Here is an 18,113-nt window from a genome sequence, read left to right as displayed (position 1 = left end):
GAATATATGAAAAAGTCGCTGCCATAAACCTTGAATTATGTTTTCGGGATGCCTTTGTGTCTTTTCTAAAACACACATATATATATATATATATATAAATAATATGTAGGTAAACAGTGTTTTCAAATAGCATTGATGCAGGAACACCTACCTTGCACATGGCCTCAAAGAACTGCTGGACCAGTGCAATATCTTTGGTGAAGAGCTGGGGCATCCGGCTAAGGAGAGAGGAAACATCCCCTCACTATCACATCATCATCATAATTATCAAGACACAGTCTATTGGTTGTTAAAGCTCCAATGTGTGGCTTTTTAGGGGGGGGGGGGTAATCTGACCAAATTCACATAGAAACGTGTGTTACAGATATGTGGTTCTCATTGAAAGCTGTGAGAACAAGCGGTAGATCTATTCTATGTGCACTTTTTCTATGCTTCTCGTTCTTAAGTTTAGTTTTTTTTTTTTGCGTCTTTTGATTTCGGGTTTTGTACAGCAGCTTCAAAACAGCTGAATATACAATATTTTTGGTTATGGAGAAGGTATTTCGCAGCGTTTTAGATGGTACAATGATTCTCAACACTACACTCGTTTGTTTTGTCACATGAACCGAGATCAGGCAAACTATTAGAATTTTAGCAAACAGGAAATGGTGGAGCGATTTCGGGCATAGCGCATTTTTAAAATAGACAAGACTTTACTGTAAGTACCTGGCGAGTTTCCCCACAGCAGAGTAGGCCATACACAGCAACTTAGGATCCTGCCAAACCAGACAACAACATATCCCATCATGCTCTATACCAGGAGCACGCAAAGCATCAACCATTGAAAAAGGAGAATGTGTAGTGGTGGATGAAACGAGATTAAAAACACACTGATTGATGGCTTTACCTCCTTGTACTCATTGATGAGCTTGGTGAGGCCATTCAGCAGCATCAGACCCAGTGGCTTGTTGGTGTCAGGGCATCTGTCAGAGAGGAGAGACACATCACAACATGTCAGGACATGTTAGGAGAGGCTCTGGTGTGGGTTAGTGTTGGGCTGGAACAAAAAGCCCACAGACACTCCGTTGATGATCCCTTCAATTTGTTTTTGTGGTTTGTTTGTTTTTGTTATTGAAGCATTCCCTTCTAACTCAGTCGTCACCAACCGGTCGTTGTCCATCTCCAAGGCATTTCTAGTCAATCGCCAAACATTTCTGTACAAAACCCAACGATAAAACCTTGTGTTCCTAATTTTATTTTATTGGTCTCGGGCTGTTGGTGGTCGGTGCAGCCAATTCAGCTGCTGCCCTGCGCGCCGGGTAGGCAAACTGTTGACATTTCACGTGTCTGAATGTACAAACTGTTGCCACTTCATGTGTCTGAATGTACAAACTGTTGCCATTGTGAGGGATGGTTTTGTTCTCTTTTAACCTAAATATATGCCTTATAGAAGTAGGACATGTTAATCACAAAACATAGCGTGACTGCAGAAAAGCTGTTGTTAATCTAGGGTGTCGACTGTGCAACCCACAAGGTTGAGACAAGATGGAAAAATGCTGAATAACAAGAAAACAGGAACTGAGGAATGTATAGAAACCAACAAATCAGTTCAATCTTCACAAACAACATTACGGACATTTGAACCCTGAGTGCTGTATCTGGGCACCACCGATAGGCTAGCAAGTCTAAACCACGCTAAGCCTCTACTGTGACAGGCCAACTCTGAAGTTGGAACTACTACTGACACAGTATAAAAGAAGATGTCTGTACTATTTCAGTCAGTTCCCTGCTTTACCCTGCGTGGTGATGCAGTGAACCCGTATATACGAAAATTGCATTTACCATTCTGAGCTGATGTTAAATAAAAATACTTAAAGTATATTTGGTGACTTTGAATCACATTTTATCCTGATACCAGATTTGATTAATGCAACCTTTCACACCATTTCATGTGTCTGAATGTACAAACTGTTGCCATTTCATGTGTCTGAATGTACAAACTGTTGCCACTTCATGTGTCTGAATGTACAAACTGTTGCCATTTCATGTGTCTGAATGTACAAACTGTTGCCACTTCATGTGTCTGAATGTACAAACTGTTGCCATTTCATGTGTCTGAATGTACAAACTGTTGCCATTTCATGTGTCTGAATGTACAAACTGTTGCCACTTCATGTGTCTGAATGTACAAACTGTTGCCACTTCATGTGTCTGAATGTACAAACTGTTGCCACTTCATGTGTCTGAATGTACAAACTCTGCCTTCCCGGTGGGCCTGGGAAGGAAATCAAGTGCACTATGTTACCGCTGGCCAATCAGATTGCTCAGATGACCGAGTCTGAAGTAACGTAGCGGGCATAAAGAAAGCTACGGCAAAATTGATACTGTGAGATTTCAAAACGTTTAAAACCACGACTAGAGAGAGACTGTCAACGAATACAGCAAAAAGCTGCTGTTTTTATGAGTGAGTTCATGTTTAAGTTTCTACTCAGCGCTGTCAACACTTTGTATTCAACACTTTTATAACCCATAAAATGCACGTACTTCCTATTTCCACTCAGCGCTACAACAAGCACTGCAGCTGTAATGAATGAGGAGGAAAGTGGATCTATAGGCTTGTGTTGTTATTATTAGAGGCTTGGGTCTTTTTTAATATCGAGGAATATTTCACTTTCTCTGTTCATAGGAGTAACAACGTGGATTTGTGCACGAGGCAGAAATAATGAGGTGCGACTCGAGTTTCGCCATCAGCTAGAAGACGGTGTCCCTTTTTTGGGTCAGTGTCAGTGGAGGAAAGGGAGAGCGGAGGGATGTTGAGAGACGGACCCTCAGTCCGCTGCTCTCTCCCTCTGCTGAGACTGACCCTCAGATGCAGACACGCTCAGCCCAGTAAAATAAAAAGCTAATTATTTAAAATGTGTGCTCACTAATGTGTGTTGCTCACAAGTAATACAACAATGGATCTATTACCGGTGTGATCATATAGCCTACCTCAAAATGTTGAAATATAATTTTTCTAAAACATGTCTCGAACAACAAAGCATTGGCAGGTAAATTCAAGCAAAGCCAGTATGCAGTGATCATGTATTGGGCATGTAGCGTACTGCACAAACCTCATTACTACAGAACTGGTTTTAATTGGTTAAACAGCGGTAGATCTCTGCTTGCATTTGGACTCAAAAAAAGGTTGGTGACCACTGTTCAAACTGATCTAGGACCAGCTCTAAACGGCAATCTCTCTCTGTGTGTAACGGTGAACTAAGAAGACAAACTGACCTGGAATAAGTGCTTACAACATGCATGTGATAGTGAACAAACTGATCAAGGACCAGCTCTTAGTGACTCTTCCTATGTGTAAGGGTTGGATGAAACTGACTTGGGACCAGTACTTACACCTGACAGATGTGGTGAACAAACTGATCTAGGACCAGCTCTTAGTGAGTCCTCCTATGTGTAAGGGTTGGATGAAACTGACTTGGGACCAGTACTTACACCTGACAGATGTGGTGAACAAACTGATCTAGGACCAGCTCTTAGTGACTCCTCCTATGTGTAAGGGTTGGATGAAACTGACTTGGGACCAGTACTTACACCTGACAGATGTGGTGGACAAACTGAAGTGTGAGAGAGAGCAGCTTGTTGTTGGTGTTGGCTCCAAACAGACCGTCGTACACCACCTGGCGCGAGGAGAAGAGAGATGAGGAGGAGAGGAGAAGAGAGATGAGGAGGAGAGGAGAAGAGAGATGAGAAGAGAAGAAGAGAGGAGGAGAGAGAGGAGAAGAGAAGAAGAGAGGAGGAGGAGAAGAGAGAGGAGGAGAAGAGAGAGGAGGAGAAGAGAGAGGAGGAGAAGAGAGAGGAGGAGAGGAGAGAACGAGTAGAAGAGAAACAGGAAATAGACAGGTGATGAAGGTTTCCTTGAGGGAAAGACAGTGGTAGGACATTCAAAGATTTGCACGAACACACATTTCCAGGACGTTAAACTGTTAATTTATTAGAACACACACACCAGCAGTACCTGTATGTTAGCGGGGAAGCACTCAGCGGCGAGGCGTGAGCGTAGGAGATGTGGTAGGATCTTCATCTTGACTCTGGTGCTGACCGGCTCATGTTTCAGCTCCCTCTTCAGACTGGCCCCCTATGACATAACGTCACATAGCAGGACATTAGTCGGCCAATAGTTTCACACAGAACGTGTGATAACGTTCACACATACAACCAATCAGGATGATGTAGCGACCATGCTGGACAGATCTCAGCCTCCGGGTCATCAATACCACTTCGTGTCAGGAAGCCTTTTGAACTCGTTCCAATTTGGGGGGGGATCAATTCAAGACCAAGTTAGAACGAGTTCAGAAGGTTGGAGGTGATGAACTCGTTCCAATTGGGGGGGGGATCAATTCAAGACCAAGTTAGAACGAGTTCAGAAGGTTGGAGGTGATGAACTCGTTCCAATTGGGGGGGGATCAATTCAAGACCAAGTTAGAACGAGTTCAGAAGGTTGGAGGTGATGAACTCGTTCCAATTGGGGGGGGATCAATTCAAGACCAAGTTAGAATGAGTTCAGAATCTTTCCACACCTTAGTTTTGAGGGGGATGTCTCCCAGGTAGACCTTGTACATCTTGTTGACGATCAGGGGGTTGTTCCAGTCGATAATACTGAAAAATAAACAACAACAACAACACATGACATCATATCACAAACCAACGAACTCTCGGGATACCCAGAACGAACTCTCGGGATACCCAGAACGAACTCTCGGGATACCCAGAACGAACTCTCGGGATACCCAGAACGAACTCTCGGGATACCCAGAACGAACTCTCGGGATACCCAGAACCAAATCCTGTAGTATGTTGTAAATGGACTTATGAGGTGCGCCCCTATTGCACCATCCCATAATAGTAGAATAGTCCCATAGATACCCACCTCTGCTTGCTCTTGAGCTCCAGGTCTGCGGCCGTGGCAACGCCGTGTCTCGTGTCGCTAGAGGCGACCACCAGGTGTATCACCGTCTCCACCTCCGGTACCTGTTCTGCCTCGATGAACTTCACTATGCCTAGCTTACACTGGGAGAGACACTCGTCACCTTACAACAGCAGTACAACAACCACACAACAACCTTTAAATTTAACTAGGCAAGTCAGTTAAGAACAAATTCTTATTTACAATGACGGCCTACTGGCGAACAGTGGGTTAACTGCCTTGTTCAGGGGCAGAACGACAGATTTGTACCTTGTCAGCTCCAGGGATTCGATCTAGCAACCTTTTGGTTACTGGCCCAACGCTCTAACCACTAGGCTAAATGCAGCCCCGAGGAAGGTGTGATACACCTTCCTCTAAGGTCAAAGGTTCAAAGTTCAAAAGGTCAGTACCTGTTCCAGCTGCTCTGGGCTCCACTGGGCCTCGCCGATGACCCTCTTGGCAGCGTAGACGCTCATCCCTGGAGGAGGCTGGGGGAGGCCCTGTCCGGCCGCTGCTGCCCCAGCGCTACCCTGAGGGGACGAGGGAGCTGGACGAGTGGGAGGCTCGTTCAGGACAAACCTGGAGGTCAGCGGAGAGGGAGGGAGGGAGGCCAGAGGAGAGGAGGGGCAGGTCAACTACAAGGTAAATTGTTTAGGGATTGTAATAATTCATTCAGGCAGTCTTTGGAAAAACAATTACTTGAGTGAGCATGTTGTTTGCAAGTTTTATAGTATCTTACAATGTTTTAACAATAACCAATAACATACTAGCATACCTGAACACTTAAAATGGCCCCATAGGCTTACATCCCAAATGGAACCCTATTCCCTACATAGTGCTCTACCAGCGCCCTACATAGTGCACTACTAGTGCCCTACATAGTGCACTACTAGTGCCCTACATAGTGCCCTACTAGTGCCCTACATAGTGCCCTACTAGTGCCCTACATAGTGCCCTACTAGTGCCCTACTAGTGCCCTACTAGTGCCCTACATAGTGCCCTACATAGTGCACTACTAGTGACCAGAGCCCTATTCCCTATATAGTGAACTACTAGTGACCAGGGCCCTATTCCCTACATAGTGCCCTACATAGTGAACTGCTAGTGCCCTACATAGTGAACTACTAGCGCCCTACATAGTGAACTACCAGCGCCCTACATAGTGAACTACCAGCGCCCTACATAGTGAACTACCAGCGCCCTACATAGTGAACTACCAGCGCCCTACATAGTGAACTACCAGCGCCCTACATAGTGAACTACCAGCGCCCTACATAGTGAACTACCAGCGCCCTACATAGTGAACTACCAGCGCCCTACATAGTGAACTACTAGTGTCCAGAGGCCTATTCCCTACATAGTGAACTACCAGCGCCCTACATAGTGAACTACTAGTGTCCAGAGGCCTATTCCCTACATAGTGAACTACTAGTGTCCAGAGCCCTATTCCCTACATAGTGAACTACTAGTGACCAGAGGCCTATTCCCTATATAGTGAACTACTAGTGACCAGAGCCCTATCCCCTACATAGTGAGCTACTAGTGCCCTACATAGTGAACTACTAGTGCCCTACATAGTGAACTACTAGTGACCAGAGCCCTATTCCCTACATAGTGAACTACTAGTGCCCTACATAGTGAACTACTAGTGCCCTACATAGTGAACTACTAGTGCCCAGAGCCCTACATAGTGAACTACTAGTGCCCAGGGCCCTTGGAGAGGCAGCGTATCTCCCCACTGACCCGTAAGGCATCAGCAGTACATCCAGCATGAACTCCAGCAGTAACTGAACCGTCTTGGGTTTCTCCATCAGGATGAAGGGAGACGCCATCTTGGAAGTGTTGGAGGAGTCCTTTGGGTACTTCATGTGATACAAGGATGGGATCAGCAGGTGCATCAAGCTAGGAGGGAGAGAGGACAGGAAGTCAGTATGTGTGTGTGTGTTAATGTACTTCATGTGGTACAAGGATGGGATCAGCAGGTGCATCAAGCTAGGAGGGAGAGAGGACAGGAAGTCAGTGTGTGTGTGTGTTAATGTACTTCGTGTGATACAAGGATGGGATCAGCAGGTGCATCAAGCTAGGAGGGAGAGAGGACAGGAAGTCAGTGTGTGTGTGTGTACGTATAGTGTGTGTGTCTCTCTCCATCTCCCTCCTTACCTATCCTGTTGGGGCTCAGGTTTGCCCTCCATAGCAGTCAGCAGGGTTGGTGCCAGCTCACACTGTTTCCCCACCTCCAGTCGAGGGTAACCCATCTTGATGTAAATGATGGTGAAATTCTGCAGAGAGAATCCACCGTTCTGGATTAAAAATCTCACAATGTCAGAGGAGTAAAGAACATGGTAAACAGAGACATGGATTATATATACAGAGTTTGAACATTGGCCTACTCAGTTTGAGAGATGCCATATTGACACGATAATCACAGGATGAATACCCCAAACAGCCTTCTATTCCCTACATAGATAATAACAGGAAGTATCCCAAACAGCCCTCTCTCTATTCCCTACATAGATAATAACAGGAAGTATCCCAAACAGCCCTCTCTCTATTCCCTACATAGATAATAACAGGAAGTATCCCAAACAGCCCTCTCTCTATTCCCTACATAGATAATAACAGGAAGTATCCCAAACAGCCCTCTCTCTATTCCCTACATAGATAATAACAGGAAGTATCCCAAACAGCCCTCTCTCTATTCCCAACATAGATAATAACAGGACCCACGTCTCTATTCCCAACATAGATAATAACAGGAAGTATCCCAAACAGCCCTCTCTCTATTCCCTACATAGATAATAACAGGAAGTATCCCAAACAGCCCTCTCTCTATTCCCTACATAGATAATAACAGGAAGTATCCCAAACAGCCCTCTCTCTATTCCCTACATAGATAATAACAGGAAGTATCCCAAACAGCCCTCTCTCTATTCCCTACATAGATAATAACAGGAAGTATCCTAAACAGCCCTCTCTCTATTCCCTACATAGATAATAACAGGAAGTATCCCAAACAGCCCTCTCTCTATTCCCTACATAGATAATAACAGGAAGTATCCCAAACAGCCCTCTCTCTATTCCCTACATAGATAATAACAGGAAGTATCCCAAACAGCCCTCTATTCCCTACATAGATAATAACAGGAAGTATCCCAAACAGCCCTCTCTCTATTCCCTACATAGATAATAACAGGAAGTATCCCAAACAGCCCTCTATTCCCTACATAGATAATAACAGGAAGTATCCCAAACAGCCCTCTATTCCCTACATAGATAATAACAGGAAGTATCCCAAATAGCCCTCTATTCCCCAAAGAGCAAGCAGTAGCAAGGACAGAAGGCTGCACAGCTCCGGGGTGAAGTCTCCCCAAGGTACAGATCTAGGATCAGCTTCTCCTCCCCCAATCCCAACCTTAACCATTAGTAGAGAAAAATGCTACACTGACTCAAGATCAGTGTGTAGGGGCAACATTACCCGACACCAAACCAGACCCTGGGGGATTGGTCTATTACCATCTAGTTGAACCAGGCTGTCGAAGTAGACCAAGGCCACTTTCAGCAGGCATAGAAATATAACGAATAGAGCCCGTCGTGACTCCTTATTCTACACGTCTGGAGAGGCATGTTTGTTCTACGTCATATATTTCCATCTGAACTTTCCACAACTTTCGTGTCCTGCTGAACGCACCCCCCCAGGTAGAATGTAGAGCATTACCGTAACAAAGGATGCTGCAGCAGGGTCCTGGTACTGAACCAGGAGAGTCTCTACTGGTAGCTGGATCAAAGGTCTGCTCTTAATCCTCTTGTTCAGGTGGACCAGTAGCTCCATCACCTGGTAGGGAGAACAAGAGGTTATAAGTGGTGATAACAATACGTTACCAGTAGCTCGATCACCTGGTAGAGAGAACAAGAGGTTATGACAATACGTTACCATTAGCTCCATCACCTGGTAGAGAGGACAAGAGGTTATAATTGGTTATAATACGTTACCAGTAGCTCCATCACCTGGTAGGTAGAACAAGAGGTTATAATTAGTTATAACAATACGTTACCAGTAGCTCCATCACCTGGTAGGTAGAACAAGAGGTTATGATTAGTTATAACAATAAGTTACCAGTAGCTCCATCACCTGCTAGGTAGAACAATAGGTTATAATTAGTTATAACAATACGTTACCAGTAGCTCCATCACCTGGTAGAGAGAACAAGAGGTTATGATTAGTTATATACAGGGGTACCAGTACAGAGTCAATGTGGAGACTATATACAGGGGGTACAGAGTCAATGTGGAGGCTATATACAGGGGGTACCGGTACAGAGTCAATGTGGAGGCTATATACAGGGGGTACCGGTACAGAGTCAATGTGGAGGCTATATACAGGGGGTACCGGTACAGAGTCAATGTGGAGGCTATATACAGGGGGTACCAGTACAGAGTCAATGTGGAGGCTATATACAGGGGGTACCGGTACAGAGTCAATGTGGAGGCTATATACAGGGGGCACCGGTACAGAGTCAATGTGGAGACTATATACAGTGGGAGCTGGTACAGAGTCAATGTGCAGGCTATATACAGGGGGCACCGGTACAGAGTCAATGTGGAGGCTATATACAGGGGGCACCAGTACCGAGTCAGTGTGGAGGATATATACAGGGGTCACCAGTACCGAGTCAGTGTGGAGGCTATATACAGGGGGTACCGGTACAGAGTCAATGTGGAGGCTATATACAGGGGGTACCGGTACAGAGTCAATGTGGAGGGGCACCGGTTAGAATGAATTAGTTCTAATAAGAAGTTACCAGTAGCTCCATCACCTGGTAGAGAATAGATGATGATTCCAGTTGACTGTTAGAAGAGATGGTTTATGATGAGCATAAAGCTACTGTATAGTGTACTAGTAGTGTGTACCAGCAGGTCTACAACGAATCTGTGTGTTCTATATATGGAGAGAACAGCTTCCGGCAACTCCAGCAGCATGCACACCAACGTATGGAGGGGGACAATATCACTATGCTTACTAGTTGACTGTTAAGTGATTGATATTACTACAGTGCTGTGGATGGGCCTTTCCCAATAACATTGAGCAGCTGTGTCTGTGTGCACTTGTATTCCACACACCACGTCATGGATTTAAAAGCATAGGATTGATGTAAGCACTGGCCGGAGGGAGTTTCCAAGTCCTCCATTGTAAAATACAGGCGAGAATAAGTGCAAGTGAACACTTCCTGGAGAAGGGTCCCGGAGAACGGAGACACAGCTATGTGCAGGCTACTGGTACCGTAGGACGAAAGAAACAGACATCAGTGTGTCCCTTACTTTCTTCCTGACTCCCTCCTGCACGCTGGACAGTTTGAGGAGGACCGGGGGCAGGAACTTGGATATGATGTCCTGGAGTTGGTCATCTGTCTCGGCATGGCCCAAACGCAAGAAAACTCTCTCCAGTTGATCTGGAGGAGAGAGGAGGAGACAGGAGGAGAAATTAGGTGAGAAGGAGGAGAAGGGAGGAGACAGGAGGAGAAATTAGGAGAGGTGGAGAAAGGAGGAGGAGAAAGGAAAGATTTGAAAATTAGAAATGATGATACTAGGCCGTCCCAAATGGCACCCTATTCCCTTTAAAGTGCACTACTTTTCACCAGGTTCTATAGGGCTCCAGTCAAGAGTAGTGCACTACTTTTCACCAGGTTCTATAGGGCTCCGGTCAAGAGTAGTGCACTGTATAGGGAGTAGGGTACCATTTGGGACGCCAGGGTTCAAATCCCACCCCGTGACACATGCTTAAAGTCCAGGACTAGGCTTGATCCGTGTCCAGGAAACCAGTCCTGACTGTGATTTCATCACATTAGGCATCCCCTAACTCTCGTCACAGCCTTAGATAACTGGTGTCCAGGAAACCAGTCCTGACTGTGATTTCATCACATTAGGCATCCCCTAACTCTCGTCACAGCCTTAGATAACTGGTGTCCAGGAAACCAGTCCTTACTGTGATTTCATCACATTAGGCATCCCCTAACTCTCGTCACAGCCTTAGATAACTGGTGTCCAGGAAACCAGTCCTTACTGTGATTTCATCACATTAGGCATCCCCTAACTCTCGTCACAGCCTTAGATAACTGGTGTCCAGGAAACCAGTCCTGTGATTTCATCACATTAGGCATCCCCTAACTCTCGTCACAGCCTTAGATAACTGGTGTCCAGGAAACCAGTCCTGACTGTGATTTCATCACATTAGGCATCCCCTAACTCTCGTCACAGCCTTAGATAACTGGTGTCCAGGAAACCAGTCCTGACTGTGATTTCATCACATTCCAGACAGCATCCCCCTAGACTCTTCGTCACAGCCTTAGATAACTGGTGTCCAGGAAACCAGTCCTGACTGTGATTTCATCACATTAGGCATCCCCTAACTCTCGTCACAGCCTTAGATAACTGGTGTCCAGGAAACCAGTCCTGACTGTGATTTCATCACATTAGGCATCCCCTAACTCTCGTCACAGCCTTAGATAACTGGTGTCCAGGAAACCAGTCCTGACTGTGATTTCATCACATTAGGCATCCCCTAACTCTCGTCACAGCCTTAGATAACTGGTGTCCAGGAAACCAGTCCTGACTGTGATTTCATCACATTAGGCATCCCCTAACTCTCGTCACAGCCTTAGATAACTGGTGTCCAGGAAACCAGTCCTGACTGTGATTTCATCACATTAGGCATCCCCTAACTCTCGTCACAGCCTTAGATAACTGGTGTCCAGGAAACCAGTCCTTACTGTGATTTCATCACATTAGGCATCCCCTAACTCTCGTCACAGCCTTAGATAACTGGTGTCCAGGAAACCAGTCCTGACTGTGATTTCATCACATTAGGCATCCCCTAACTCTCGTCACAGCCTTAGATAACTGGTGTCCAGGAAACCAGTCCTGACTGTGATTTCATCACATTAGGCATCCCCTAACTCTCGTCACAGCCTTAGATAACTGGTGTCCAGGAAACCAGTCCTGACTGTGATTTCATCACATTAGGCATCCCCTAACTCTCGTCACAGCCTTAGATAACTGGTGTCCAGGAAACCAGTCCTGACTGTGATTTCATCACATTAGGCATCCCCTAACTCTCGTCACAGCCTTAGATAACTGGTTTGGTTGGGAGATTGGGCCAACTAAATGTTGAACATGTAGCCTCTCATCTAGCGGAGCCGGTCCCGGGTCTCTATGCACATATAATGCTCCCCGCCGAAGACCGGGGTTCACTCCCTGTGTCCACATTTCAAACTACGCCTTCTACCTCTGTACTCACCTGTAATGCCACACCTGTCTAATTAAAAGGTACAGAAAACACACCTGTACAAATAAGGTACAGAAAACACACCTGTCCAAATAAGGTACAGAAAACACAGAGAGTGTGTATGTCCATTTAGCTGGTCCAGTGTGGCTCAGTTTACTCTGATTAAGACAAAGAGTCCGCTAAATGACTCAACTGTAAACATTTCAAATGTAGCTACACCATTTAGACCTAAAGTATCAACAAGGGAATGTTATAATAGCTAATGCACCTTGTATTGTGTTATATGTGTTATAACTGGGGTGGATAGGCTGTTACATGCTGTTCTGAGCTAGATCACAATGCCTGCATGACATAGCCATTAGCTGTCAGACAGGGCGTATATGCTTTCGACTTGCATCAGACTGGCAACTAGTGGGCAAGGAATGAATGATATAAATTAGTAGCTAGCTAACTAGCTGGTGATTTGGCTGGTTAGTTAGTTCCCTAAATCATCTCAAACGTGGCTAGCTAACTGCTGCTGTGGGTGGGGGGAAATGGCTAGCTAACGTTACCTTGTGAGAGGTGTGTTTGCCAACACACTCACTGCACTGAAAATTAAGTGTCATCTTTCATGCCATGTATGCAACCTGTTACACCGAGATACCTAACTAGATTGCTTGCAATGAATTAGCTAGCTACTAGCGCTAATTAGCTAACTTCACACACAAGGCTAATCTTCAAGACAATTCATATTGTCCCGGACGCCTGGCTGCACTGCTAACCAGCAAGCTAGCCACTTCGTTACGCCAAATTGGCACAAGGCATATAAATCGTTTAGTTAATCGTAGTTACAGATCTAACATGACATCGTTACAAATAGAGAATGAAATGACTGATCCAATGTAAAACTATTCCAGTCGTCATCAGATCACGTTGATCTTTAATACAACTGTAACACTTTCATTTGGACCATGACTGTGCAGACGGCCTTCTACTAGCGTTAGCTAGCTACCTCAAATCAACGTTTAGAGTTCATATCACAGGCGTGTTGCTTGATAGAATAAGTTATGACTGTGTACTAAATGCAATAATACGTGTTACCGATACATGACGTGTCTTACATGCATTTAATCACTGCAAAAACAGGTAGAAACTTACTGAGTTCATCTTGAGCGGCCATGTTCATAGAAAGTCATCGGTGTTCTCTCTCTCTCTCTCTCTCTCTCTCACCCTGGGGGTTTATTCATTAATCCATGTCGTAGCAAAACGTTTTAACGGTAAATATTTTGCAACGAAAATTATAGTTTCTTATTGGACGAATTCAGGTAGGTTCCTCCCCTTTTTGGACTGTTTGCGTCCGTTTGGTTCCTAAGTGAACCAAACGGACGCAACGGTGATAGATGCCACTCCTCTTTCACTATATCCAAGTCGGTAGTGCTAGCTGTAATTAGTCTTAACACCTGCTTCACACACAGCACCGTGCAACGATAACAGACATAGCTAGCGACATGCATATTGCACACACGTAGTCTTATTCATTCTTTACATGTGTAAACTGTGAAATTCTGTGTAGACACTGAAACAATAGGAAAACAGGAAGGGAGAAAATATAAATCGAAATGTTTCCCCAAAGTGAAAAACCAAGCATTTCTGAATGAACATTTGTAGAAAATATTCCTAAAATTAAATAAATGCTTCATTTTATTATGTTTGTTATTTTTTCTACATTTGTTGAAGTGAAGGTGCATCTTTGGCCGACAGGGGGCAGCCAACTACACCACTGGTCTGAAATCTACTTATCGACCTGGCAGAAGTCTGAAGAACAAGTCGCTGTAGACCAGCTGTTATATGAAAACAGCTGGGCGATCAGGGCGAGAAGAGATAAACAATAATACAACGAAACACAATTTTTCATACACCAAAAGGTACAGTACAAATTTCCTGACAAATGCTATATATAACACGGGTTTAATTCATGCCTATAACGTTCAGTGTCAACTAGTTTGTGGCGTCTATTTTCGTTTGTAGCAGTGGACTGGTTGGCTAGGCTAGCTAGTTGGCTAAGCTAACTAGCTACTGTTGCTAGCTAGCCCAATTTGGCACACGTTGGCTAATAACAGCAACTCGTTTTCGCTGCATGCATGCATTATCAATTGATTCAGACATTATTGCATAGAGTTAACTGGCTGTAGATATAGCAGCTCTGCTTGGACATAGTCTACGTTACACATCTAACACAGAATGTTTCTTATACCCTGTTTTATTACTGGCTAGCTAACAGTTACCCCTCACAAGTAGCTGGTGAGGCTAGCTCGAACCCGTTGATTTGGTGTTTACGTTGTGCTAACTTCTACTAGCAAATAGCTAGCTAACTGTTAATCTGTTGTTAGCTAGCTAAACCAGTGAAACTGCGATGCACAATACTAACGTTACTAGCTAAATGTATTTCTCTGTGTGTCTGGATAACAGCCAGACCATTTATGGTTGATATATGTTCAATTCGTGCAGTATATTTCGTCAGCTAGTAGCTTGCTAGCTACCGCGGGCCTTGTTAGCTAGCATAAATCTCGACTGCATCCATTCAAGATGGGATTTAAACCCCTTCTCTGCTACGCGCATTGTGCAGATGGACAGTTTAGCAAGCTGGCTATTTTTCCCTTTTCTCATCGTAACCAGTTCTTATTATTTATCTCACGTTTGACCACTGTAAGACTCTTGAATTCTGACAATAACGAAAGAAAGGGAGTGGTTGATTCAATCAGTCGTAGTTATAAATTATTTTAACTGTCTCCTTCGATCTGCCATTGCTGGCTACCACAACTGAACGTAGGCTAGCTCAGACAGAAAGACGGACAAAGATCAGATTAGCCACACTGCACTTCGGACTTATCTTGGGAAATAAATGCACTGTCACAAGTGATTTAATCATGTAGCTACTAGATATAAGTGCATGATTTAAGAAAATATTTGAACAGCTTTAAATGACAAAGTTACCATTTTATATCAAGCATGATCAATACCGTTATATTGTAACTGCAACAACAGAATTCATAGATTTACTTTATTCGAATCAATTCAAATGTAACGTTTTATTGTTATTGTTTATTGTTATTGTATAACCCGTTAATTGCTTTGCGAGATAATCTATATGAATGATTTGAGACACATTTCCTTATTGTGGGTATATTCCTCAATGTACTGTTTTGCGTGAACAATTTTTAAAAAAAGAAACCAACTGTTATTGTGTGTCTAGTCCTTTGTCTCCTTTGTCAAAGTAAATTCGAAGTGAGTATACCAAATGGCGCCCTATTCCTTATATAGTGCTCTAATTTTGATGTAAGCCCTGGTTAAAAGTAGTTCACTATGTAGGGAATAGGGTGACATTCGGGACGGACCCAGAGTTGTGGTGATCGGAACCCTGCTGGTGGTAACTAGCAGAGGACCACGATTTCCTTTTGTGGGAGATGACCGCCACCCAGTGGTCAACTTGTAAATAACACACAGCGGAACTGAAGGTTACACGAGTAAGAATGGGGCAGCATCCCAAAGAGCACCCTTTTTAGTACACAACTTTTGACCAGAACCCATACTCCTATACTATGGCCTATGGTAAGAAGTAGTGTACTATATAGGGAATAGGGGGCCTGCAACACTGGGTTTAGATCAGCTAATCTACTAGCTTATCAAGGCTTATTGGATTGATGATGAGTTAATTAGTAGAAACGGGTGTGTTCGAGCTGGACTCAGGAAGAAGGAGGAGCAGCCTGCTGCCTCGGTGGTTTTGTGTCATTAACCAATAAGACCTGATAAGAAGAATAAATATGTTGCACACAGGTTATTATTGCAATCGGTCCTTATTGGTTAGTTACACAATAATAACCTACATGTTGCTTTTTATTGATGTGTCATTCATTTAAACAATACTGTAGCCTACACTGCACAACACTGAGTGTTGTTCCCAAACCCTGGTCCTGATGTGAGGTGCCTTACTGCTGTTATAAACTGGTTATCCATGTAATTAGAGCAGTACAACGACATGTTTTGTAAATACGCGTGATATACCGCGGCTGTCAGCCAATCAGCATTCGGGTCGCTCGAACCAACCCACTTTATGATAACCGTTTTAATACGACTTAGTAAATACATGGTTACTTCTGTGCTGTAAAATAGGGCTACTGTAGTACTGCACATAGTATGTAGACTAGCTGTGATGCTACTATCTCTACAGTATGTAGACTAGCTGTGATGCTAGTATCTCTACAGTATGTAGACTAGCTGTGATGCTAGTATCTCTACAGTATGTAGACTAGCTGTGATGCTAGTATCTCTACAGTATGTAGACTAGCTGTGATGCTAGTATCTCTACAGTATGTAGACTAGCTGTGATGCTAGTATCTCTACAGTATGTAGACTAGCTGTGATGCTAGTATCTCTACAGTATGTAGACTAGCTGTGATGCTAGTATCTCTACAGTATGTAGACTAACTGTGATGCTAGTATCTCTACAGTATGTAGACTACAGTTGAAGTCGGAAGTTTACATACACTTAGGTTGGAGTCATTAAAACTCGTTTTTCCACAAATTTCTTGTTAATAACAAACAATAGTTTTGGCAAGTCGGTTAGGACATCTATTTTGTTCATGACACAAGTAATTTTTCCAACAATTGTTTACAGACAGATTATTTCACTTGTAATTCACTATCACAATTCCAGTGGGTCAGAAGTTAACTTATTGTATGTAAACTGTGCCTTTGAACAGCTTGGAAAATTCCAGAAAATGATGTCATGGCTTTAGAAACTGCTGATAGGGTAATTGACATAATTTGAGTCAATTGGAGGTGTACCTGTGGATGTATTTCAATGCCTACCTTCAAACTCAGTGTCCTCTTTGCTTGACATCATGGGAAAATCAAAATAAATCAGCCAAGACCTCAGAAAAAAGGTCTGGTTCATTCTTGGGAGCAATTTCCAAATGCCTGAAGGTACCACGTTCATCTGTACAAACAATAGTACGCAAGTATAAACACCATGGGACCACGCAGCCGTCATACCGCTCAGGAAGAAGACACATTCTGTCTTCTAGAGATGAACGTACTTTGGTGCTAAAAGTGCAAATCGATCCCAGAACAACAGCAAAGGACCTTGTGAAGATGCTGGAGGAAACGGGTACAAAATTATCTATATCCACAGTAAAACGAGTCCTATATCGACATATATATCGACAAGGAAGAAGCCACTGCTCCAAACCCGTCATTAAAAAGACAGACTACTGCACATGGAGACAAAGATCGTACTTTTTGGAGAAATGTCCTCTGCTCTGATGAAACAAAAATAGAACTGTTTTGCCATAATGACCATTGTTATGTTTGGAGGAAAAGGGGAAGCTTGCAAGCCGTAGAACACCATCCCAACCATGAAGCATGGGGGTGGCAGCATCATGTTGTGGGGGGGGGGGTGCTTTGCTGCAGGAGGGACTGGTGCACTTCACAAAATAGATGGCATCATGAGGATGGAAAATTGTGTGGATATATTGAAGCAACATCTCAAGACATCAGTCAGGAAGTTAAAGCTTGGTCGCAAATGGGTCTTCCAAATGGACAATGACCCCAAGCATACTTCCAAAGTTGTGGCAAAATGGCTTAAGGACAACAAAGTCAAGGTATTGGTGTGGCCATCACAAAGCCCTGACCTCAATCCTATAGAACATTTGTGGGCAGAACTGAAAAGGCGTGTGCGAGCAAGGAGGCCTACAAACCTGACTCAGTTACACCAGCGCTGTCAGGAGGAATGGGTCAAAATTCACCCAACTTATTGTGGGAAGCTTGTGGAAGGCTACCCTCAACGTTTGACCCAAGTTAAACAACGGTATGTAGACTAGCTGGGATCTAGTGTCTCTACGGTATGTAGGCTAG

General features: G+C 44.1%; 2 protein-coding genes across 14 annotated transcripts in view; one reads left to right on the top strand and one right to left on the bottom strand.

Moving 5' to 3' along the window:
* ecpas (Ecm29 proteasome adaptor and scaffold) overlaps nt 1–13,561 on the bottom strand; it is a 57,792-nt gene extending 44,231 nt beyond the window's left edge. For 2 of the 3 annotated variants that reach the window (XM_071408281.1, XM_071408280.1), the window contains exons 1-13: nt 13,359–13,561; nt 10,259–10,389; nt 8,658–8,774; nt 7,103–7,242; nt 6,686–6,844; nt 5,353–5,521; nt 4,907–5,046; nt 4,557–4,635; nt 3,995–4,114; nt 3,571–3,656; nt 887–962; nt 706–755; nt 152–218 (exon numbers count right to left, since the gene is read on the bottom strand). In XM_071408281.1, the coding sequence (XP_071264382.1) occupies nt 152–218; nt 706–755; nt 887–962; nt 3,571–3,656; nt 3,995–4,114; nt 4,557–4,635; nt 4,907–5,046; nt 5,353–5,521; nt 6,686–6,844; nt 7,103–7,242; nt 8,658–8,774; nt 10,259–10,389; nt 13,359–13,386 (1,362 nt within the window). In that variant the 5' untranslated portion in view covers nt 13,387–13,561. The remainder of the gene's footprint in view (nt 1–151; nt 219–705; nt 756–886; nt 963–3,570; nt 3,657–3,994; nt 4,115–4,556; nt 4,636–4,906; nt 5,047–5,352; nt 5,522–6,685; nt 6,845–7,102; nt 7,243–8,657; nt 8,775–10,258; nt 10,390–13,358) is intronic. The other variant, XM_071408282.1, reaches the window with a different exon arrangement.
* Nucleotides 13,562–13,978: 417 nt separating this feature from the next.
* Nucleotides 13,979–18,113, top strand: part of kdm4c (lysine (K)-specific demethylase 4C) — a 79,863-nt gene continuing 75,728 nt past the window's right edge. For all 11 annotated transcript variants that reach the window (XR_011675776.1, XR_011675777.1, XM_071408278.1 and 8 more), the window contains exon 1: nt 13,979–14,125. The gene's annotated coding sequence lies outside the window, so the exon portion shown is untranslated. The remainder of the gene's footprint in view (nt 14,126–18,113) is intronic.

This window comes from Salvelinus alpinus, chromosome 6 (genome assembly GCF_045679555.1).
Source record: "Salvelinus alpinus chromosome 6, SLU_Salpinus.1, whole genome shotgun sequence".
Taxonomy (NCBI): Eukaryota; Metazoa; Chordata; class Actinopteri; order Salmoniformes; family Salmonidae; genus Salvelinus; species Salvelinus alpinus.
Note: the sequence above shows the minus strand (reverse complement) of the source record. Positions and strands in the feature narration are given on the sequence as shown.